Source organism: Musca autumnalis, unplaced genomic scaffold (assembly GCF_047663935.1).
Source record: "Musca autumnalis isolate F117 unplaced genomic scaffold, ASM4766393v1 scaffold_3, whole genome shotgun sequence".
NCBI classification, from domain to species: domain Eukaryota; kingdom Metazoa; phylum Arthropoda; class Insecta; order Diptera; family Muscidae; genus Musca; species Musca autumnalis.
The window spans coordinates 91,274,379-91,283,289 of NW_027411866.1; the positions used below are offsets into that span (position 1 = coordinate 91,274,379).

The 8,911-nt window shown below is 33.5% G+C and overlaps 1 protein-coding gene across 1 annotated transcript; it reads left to right on the forward strand.

Moving 5' to 3' along the window:
• The first annotated feature begins 2,888 nt into the window (after positions 1–2,888).
• MED18 (mediator complex subunit 18) lies at positions 2,889–4,495 on the forward strand. Its single transcript, XM_073978772.1, has 2 exons — positions 2,889–3,131; positions 3,202–4,495. The coding sequence occupies exons 1-2, from the start codon at positions 3,001–3,003 to the stop codon at positions 3,722–3,724; spliced, it is 654 nt and encodes a 217-aa protein (XP_073834873.1). The 5' UTR covers positions 2,889–3,000; the 3' UTR covers positions 3,725–4,495.
• The last annotated feature ends 4,416 nt before the right edge of the window (positions 4,496–8,911 follow it).

Here is an 8,911-nt window from a genome sequence, read left to right on the forward strand (position 1 = left end):
TTCAAAGAGAAGTGAACATTTTGCAACTTTTTTGGTGTACGGGAACGCATTTCGGAGAAAAATGTTCAAAATGTGTAAAAACTTTTTAGTTCTGGAACGAAGCTTTTATTTGAGGTTGAGGCCAGATTATATTTTTTTATTTCCCAATATTTCGCAATGCATCTTCAGGGAATCTACAAAATATTTATGCATTTTAATAGTATCACAGCATTTGTAAAAGTTAAACAACAATAAAAACAGAACATTACCACACAAAAATTATAAAAATTGCGCTTACATGTAAAACCGTATAAACTAAAGGCCTGCGTACATAAGCTGCTTTGCCTGATTGCCTTGCTTTGCTGCTTCAATAAAAAAATAAAAGAACAAAGAAGACCGACCCAATTTCCAACTGATGGCAACCCAGTTCGAAATTTCGTCTTTATTCTATTATTTTTATTACGTCAGAAATGAAGCAGGTAAGCAAGGAAATCAGGCAAAGCAGCTTATGTACGCAGGCCTTAAGTGTCAAGTGTTACATACTAGGCGTTTACACCAGACATTTTGTCTTCAAATACAACTCTGATTTACTAACACATACATACATTTGTCGTTTGTCTCCCAGGTGTCCATCATTTTTTCACAGACAGTAAGGAAAACAAATTTTTGGCATTTTTGTAAAAATGGGTGAAATAATAATTGAAATGTGTTGAAAACAAAAGAACATGGACATAAACAAAATATGTGAATGGAAAACAAAAAGAAATCGACGATTTTCATTCAAAATTTTAAAACTGTTTTTGCAGTTGTCGGGACGCCTACGTCACACAGGCAAGTTGTGGGATTTTGACAATCAATACATGAAGTCAACTGTCCTGTCATTTGTAAACGCAGGGTTAAAAACTACGATAGAACTTTCACTATCATCGTCTAATGCTAAGTTTACATATACGAAATCCACTCGATTTCATCTGTCAATTCCATAACTCAAACGTCAAATGAAATCTCATCTGAAATCCATTGGATTTCATTTGACGTTTGGTTTACATTTACGAAATCCACTCTATTTCAACTGTCAATTCCATAGCTCAAACGTCAAATGAAATCCAATTGATTTCAGATGAGTTTTCATTTGACGTTTGAGCTATGGAATTGACAGTTGAAATCGAGTGGATTTCGTAAATGTAAACCAAGCATAAAACAACTCTTTATTAACACCATGAACAAAATACAAAACGAAGACAAACACAACGTCATATACAAAATAGAATGCGAGGGTAATAGCAATGAGCAATGTGGACAAATGTACGTAGGCCCAACAAAAAATAAACTTAAGACGAGAATGTCAGCTCACAAATCGAACATTAAAATGAGAAACCAAAATATTACACAAACAACGGCACTTGCGGAACATTGCAAGAGAAATAATCACCTGCCAAAATACTCCAAATTGAGAACAATTACAACAAAAGATTAACATTAGAAATGCTACACATAAACAATTTACCACCAACAAAACGAATAAACTTCAAGAGCGACATGGATAATGCTGCTTATTGTTATCGCCATCTCACACAAAAAGTAGATCGTGCAATATTTACATTAGACGATGATAATGAAAGTTCTGTGGTAGTTTTAAGTTACACTTGACAGTTTAAACGGTTTTACATGTAAGCCCAATTTTTATAATTTTTGTGTGGTAATGTTCTGTTTTTATTGTTGTTAACTTTTGCATATGCTGTGATACTATTAAAATGCATAAATATTTTGTAGATTTCCTGAAGATGCAATGTAACTCATTGCAAAATATTGGAAACCAATAAAAAATAAAATCTGGCCTCAAGCTCAAATAATGTCTTTCTTTATATCAAGAATAAAAAATGGCAGACGTCATATAAAAATAAAAAAATATATACATACATACATACAACGACTTGCGATTTTAAATTTATTTTTTTTTATCGTTATGTACCCAGAACAACATCTGATGCAAGTTTTTGCTGTTCATTTAGAAATTAAACAAGAAATACACATTTTGAACAACTAGCTTAAGAAATGTTAATATAATTCTCTCCAACCAATTTGGCGTAGATATATTACGTTGACTTTTACTATGAAAAACAATAAAAATCATGGTAAGAATTCCCCTAAAGATTTATTGAAATAGCATTTTAACAAAAGAATTGAAGTTCGGGTACTCCTTCGAACTTTTCACCGCTGGCTTTTTCAACTAGTCAGTTTAAACACCATTATCTGTATCAATACTTTTAACACCTAGTTCTGGAACACTTGGTTCTGGAACGCAACTATTACCATAAAAAGCAAAGTTTAGGTGTTTTTGTGTTCGCATTCACACTTGTTCCTAAAACAGGTGTTTTGAGAGTTTACGTCATTTATTTGACAGATATTGTATGGAATTGACTACTTAAATGATGCATGTTTTGTAAAACATGCTAAACAATTACTCGAAAAACGTTCCTTTAGTCTGTGTTTAGACACACAAATTTCTCGGGAAAGTAAATTCAGTTTTTAGGCAATAGGGGGTAGGAAAGAGTATTGATGAGCTCTTTCCTCTCCGTTCTCACCCAAAAAACTCAATTAACTTTCCCGAGAAATTTGTGTGTCTAAACACAGACTTACTTCAGACACCATTGCTCTGTTCCAGCACCTGCAAGAATCTACTATTTTTTACTACGATAACATATTTTCCTTTATATTATCGAAAAAGATAGTAAAAGCTAGTAGATTCTTGCAGTTCTGGAACAGACCACATATAATTCATATGGAAGCAGTTTACAACTTTTACTACTTTTGCCGGCTTTACCATTTTCAAAAGTTAAGGAACAGACCAATAGTTTCAGTTTAATCATAATACCAGTTACTTTGCCTTAATGAGTACCGATTACATTTAATTTTTCGATCTACAGATCCATCTGCCTGTTTATTTTTCGTGGATTATTTGTTTGTTTCACAAATCTGTTTGTTTTTTATTTAAAAGACGTAGAAATACAAAGAACTGCAATGAATATGGCACAGGTTGCTTCCTCAAAGGACTCACTTCAGCAGGCTTTGGTAAATAAAATAATTCCCAACCAAGAATACTTGCTACAGGGGTCCATCATTGCATCTGCTGTCGATCATTTAATTCACCGGTATTGCTTTAATGAAGTTTTATTATAATGAATTTAACAATTACGTACACTTTAACTTTTTTTATCATAGACTTCGTGGTTTGTGTGACAATGTCGAAAATGTTCCCGAAACTTTTCACGACTTGGAAGTTTGTATGAGCATGAGACAGCCAAATCAAGTAAACCCATTACAAGTACGAGTTCGTCGAGCTTTGGACAGAGATGTTCCATTTCAGCTGAGATATATTGGACAACCGGAGTTAGATCGTTCACGGCCAACATTAGTACGATCCAGCATAGATGTAGGATGTACATCAACCGTTCTTGAGTTCCTAAATGAATTGGGCTGTAGAGTTGATTTTGAATACGTTAGCCAAGGTTTTTTGTTTCGTAAAGGCCGCATGAAAATTACTGTCTCAAAGATTCTAAAAATTATTCCCGGAAAACAACACGACAGTGAACCGGTATGTAACAGTTATTTGGTGGAACTATCGGTATTAGCGCCGAATGGACAAGATGCGATTGGCGATGAAATGCGCATATTTGCAGAACAATTGAAACCTTTAGTGCATCTTGAAAAGATCGATTTTAAAAGGCTTGGCAATATTCCTTAAATAAAAAATATTCTTAATAATTTGTATCTTGGAAAGATTCTCACATAATTATATTATTAAACAAATCATTCTAGACCACCCAGTAGTGGAATTCTGTAACTCATTTTAATTTTTAGTTTCCGACAAGATTGTTAAATTTAACAAGAAATTTTTTGAATGAAGTTTACAAATAAATGGGCTTAAGATGAGTTTAAGCATTAAGCTCGGATCGATACCAAATTTTTTCCACAGGTAGGTCTCGTTACCTTGATCACAAATATATATAACATTTTTTGCGGAAGTCCATACTTCTCGAGATATGGGCCCCCGAAGTTCCTAAAATTCCCTTGTTAAATGTCGGCTACTTAGAGAAAAATTTTAATTTAAAAGAAAATGTTGCTCCCGTTCCCTAGATTGGCTCCTGTCCATAGCAGAAAGTCTTAAATACCCGGCCGAAGGCCGGCTATATAAAAAAATTATAATTTTTTCCGAGCTTAATGCTTAAACTCAACTTGCTCCAATAAATGTAGTACTTGCTATGTGTAGGCCTTAGCGACAACTTTATATTGATTGTTAACATACCGACAAATTTCGTTAATTGCCGAAATTATAAACATTTTAATTTTAACGATGTTTGTCGGTAACAAAAAATTAGTTACATAAACCCACTACAGGTTGCAGTTATGCAAGTAGGTGTATCGGCGAATTACTACATTACTACAACCAATGTATATTAATGGCGCAATTACCGGTCAAAGATATGTAAAAATATATTGTTTCAATTACAAATAATTGATATTTATTTTTTTTTTGGCAATTAAGAGTTCATCGTTTTAATCAAGGCATACCCTTGGTCGGTTCCTGAACTGCAAGAACCCAGTAAAATAAATTGGTAGTGCAATGTGGACTAGTTCTTTCACGGCATGTTTTGATGCAGTTCAAACGGAGTCGTGAAAAAGGCACTCCATTACTCACATTTTAACTGCATTTGGATACAATTCAAAGAATCACATCCACTTGTCACATTTTAACAACATCCGGATGCAGTTCAACGGAGTCGTGAAAAAGGCACTCCGTTCCCTACATTTTATTAGCAGTTGTTAGAGATCCCTATAAGTACATAAATCAGATTGTACATCTCTACAGGCAGCGGCATACATTTTCCAAAAAGAGATAAGCGTGTTAACATTTCCAAAAATTTTTTAATATAAAATAAAAAATATTCGAACATTTTTTCGGTAAGAAAATTTCCCAATGGATTGCTGTTGGAGTACATGTCAAAATCTTAACTGGTGATGGGCCTTTAAGCCTTTTAAGGCCTGCGTACATAAGCTGCTCTGCCTGATTGCCTTGCTTTCCTGCTTCATTTTTGACATAATAAAAATAAAAGAATAAAGAAGGCCGAGGAAATTCCGAACTGTGTTGCCCTTTTCTTTTTTATCCTTTTATCAGAAGTAAGCAAGGTAAGCAGCTTATGTACGCAGGCCTTTAGTCCACATCACCAAAAATGCAGTGAAATTGCGTCTCCACATTGTCTGTGTGGGCAGATATCGAATGCTTTTATTTCGTGTCATATGACAATGGCGGCTAGTGTAAACACCCCTTTACTGTCATCTGATTGCATGATGCGTTGATTTTGACATTTCTGCTAGAGTTTTTGCAAATTCTGTCATTTTTCCGTTCCCGCACTGTTTGAACGAATTTTAATAGGAAAGTATCTTTTGACATTTCGATCATTTGCTAATTTGTTCCACGAAAAGTACAGGAACACAATGCAAAATAAATATTGTATCAAAGCAATTCGCCATCTAAGGGGTAGTTTACACTATATGTAAATGTCATATGACATGAAATTTTCCATCGTTATATATTCGCTAATATGTGTAATATTGGAAATTTTCCTTACGCCATTTACTCTGTGCGTACACACAAGCAAAAATGTAAAAAAATACGTCTCCACATTGCCTCCGTGGGTAAATATGGAATGTTTTTATTTCGTGTCATATGACATTGATAGATAGTGTAAACTACCTCTAAGGGGTAGTTTACACTATATGTAAATGTCATATGAGATGAAAGTTTCCATCGTTATATATTCGCTAATATGTGTAATATTTGAGATTTTCCTTACGCCATTTATAGCACGGTTACACTACAGCTTTTTGCCGGGTTAACCCACTTCATAAGGATTTATTGCTTAATCTGGTCAAATCTGACCAGATTTTCCATACAAAAATTAAATCCTCTCACGACTGGGTTTATTTTAAATCCGGCACAAATCCACCAAAAATACAGTGTTGTATTCGGTATTTGTGCAAAAAAATCCAACTCTACTCAAAAAGTACTAAAAGTTGCAACTGTTTTTGCAACAGAGTTAGTCGTGTTTTACACGTTTACGATTGGTCACATGAGATTTTATGGAGTTAATAAATCTAAAGTTATTTGAAAATTAGGAGGGTTGGCGTTTTTTGTTTGGGATGACGACTTCTATTTTGTTTTTCAAAATAGTCAGGCTTAATCCCATAGTCGTTGTTTTAATATTTTATTAAAACAACTTTAATTTATTAGTGGGAAAAAATTTATTAGTGGGAAAAAATTGGCGATGTTTACCATTTAATAAAATATTAAAACAACGACTATGGGATTAAGCCTGACTATTTTGAAAAACAAAATAGAACTCGTCATCCCAAACAAAAAACGCCAACCCTCCTAATTGTGAGACCGGGCACCGTCAAAATGTTGTTTATTGCTGTAGTATGCAATACCAACAAACTAGTTATGTGCTTTTTCGTCGAGAATCGACGAACGCATAGCAGTGGGAAAAATTTGGATTTGTTTGCAAGTGAAGTTGCTAGAGTTTAGGTAGTGCCAAAGAAATTCTCGATCAGAGTGTTTCTTTGCGCACGTATCTATTTGAGCTAGCAATTGACACTTGGGTATAAAAAGTTTCTTGTTGAAAAACAAGAAATAAGGGAACTGATGAAGATCTGTGGCGAGATCTGAAACTATAGTATTCCCTGCCTTACCCCTTGGTAAACATCGCCAATTTTTCCCACTAATAAATTAAAGTTGTTTTAATAAAATATTAAAACAACGACTATGGGATTAAGCCTGACTATTTTGAAAAACAAAATAGTTATTTGAAAATCATGAAATTATTTATTTTTTTACATTAGACACTTTTTTAGCAAAAAGTACGCTTAATACCATGATACAAAAATGTATCCCTGTGTGTAAAATATACCAATATGAGCAAAGAGGGGACGATATCTCATACGAGAAATTGTAAAAGTGTAAAACACGACTTTATTAGTTATTTTGTATGTATACGTAAACAAACATCAGCTGACAGTTTATATCCTCGAAAAGCAAAGTGTAACCAGCAAAGATTAACCCACTGGATCTATTAAACCCAGTGGGTTAACCTTCAATAGTGTAACCGGGGTATTACTCTGTGCGTACACACCAGCAAAAATGTAAAAAAAACTACGTCTCCACATTGAAACCAAGCATTAAAAATGTATGATTTCATAGTACAGTTACACTAGAGTTTTTTGCCGGGTTAACCCACTTCGAGAGGATTTATTTGACGTTTGCACTATTGAATTGACATTTTAAATACAAACCCAATGTGTTAATCCGGTTAAGTGTAACCGGGGTATTATGCTTAGTTTACATTCGGCGTCGTTTCGTGATTTCGATGGCGTTTCGTGATTTCGCGCGGAATCAAGCTAAATTTATCATGATTTCGCACACAAAAATGAAATCATCTCATTTCGTGATTTCAGCGAAATCAATATCGAAATCACAGTACACATGATATACAACCCTGTTTTTGCCTAAAAAAGTACCAAAAGTTGCAACACTTTTCACGTATCGCAATAAACAAGGTAGATGGTTAATTGCTGCAACAAAAAATTTTAGTATCAAAATTTGTGAACAATGAGAAAAAAATTTTAAATTACTTTGTTACAATGCTATTTTTCATTGTGTTTCCGTACTTTTTTAATGGTAATGTTAGAAAAAAGAGCCAATTTGTCAAAAATTGCTTCCCCATAGTCGATGGTCAGACTAGCAAGGTTTCATGAAACCAATTTCGTTAAAGTTTCTTTTCAAATTTCGTTAATGTCCACACACGTTAACGTGAAATTTAAGATCTTTGCGTGTCCTCTTTATTTTACCATTCGCGTTTGTTGTGTTTCTCATACCAATAAAAACAAAAAAGACATAAATAAACCAAAAAACAACACAAAATAATTAATAATAAGCTGTCAGTGCGTTTTGTAAACATTTTTCTCTGCAAGGAGGAAAGTGATGAAGTTAAGCCAATGGGGGAAACTCCAGACTTAGCAATCATATGATTGAATCTTCAACTAAAACAAAACAAACAAAATAATTAACATTAATAATTAAATTAATATTAATAGTTACATGTTCACTATTTCATTAGTTAAATGTTTTTATTAAATATATTTATGTTTGTTTTGTAGTTAACGTTTGCTTGAGAAAATAAAAATGAAAGAAAATTGAAGAAAAAATATTGCAACGAAGAACAAGAAGAGGCAACACAACAAACACAGAAAACCATGTACATGGGTTTCACTACTTCATACCCCTCGCCTATAAACTTGACGTCGCCATGTTGAAATCGTGCTAGTCTGACCATCGACATACAAATTTCTTAAAAAATACGGGAACGGAAAAATGACGGAAATTGCAGAAACTCCTGCATAAATGTCAAAATCAACGTATCAGCTACCATATTAGATGCCAATGAAGATACTTGCTGCTAGTTTCTACTAGGCCAAAATTGTATGGCAGAAAACATGAGAAGAAGGGTGTTATTCGGCGCTATTTTTGTTTAAAGAGAAGTGCTAGATTTCGTAGTACGGGAACGCATTTTTAGCACTAAACAGGAAAACTACTGCAAGTAATAAATTCCAATTTACATATGCATATTAAATGATTTCGTTTTACGAAATCCTAGAATCAAATGAAGTGTATTTACATCCATTTTTTTGCGTCATTTGCTTACGCACACAATCGCACATACACACTTATACAATAACACAAACACACGCACACAATATATTTATTCAGAAAAATAGGAATTTCAGAACACAAATATGTATCAAATAACTTAAATTAATTCCAAAAACAAAAAACATAAATTTTGCAAGTTTTTTAACCATTTATTTTAACTTTTGT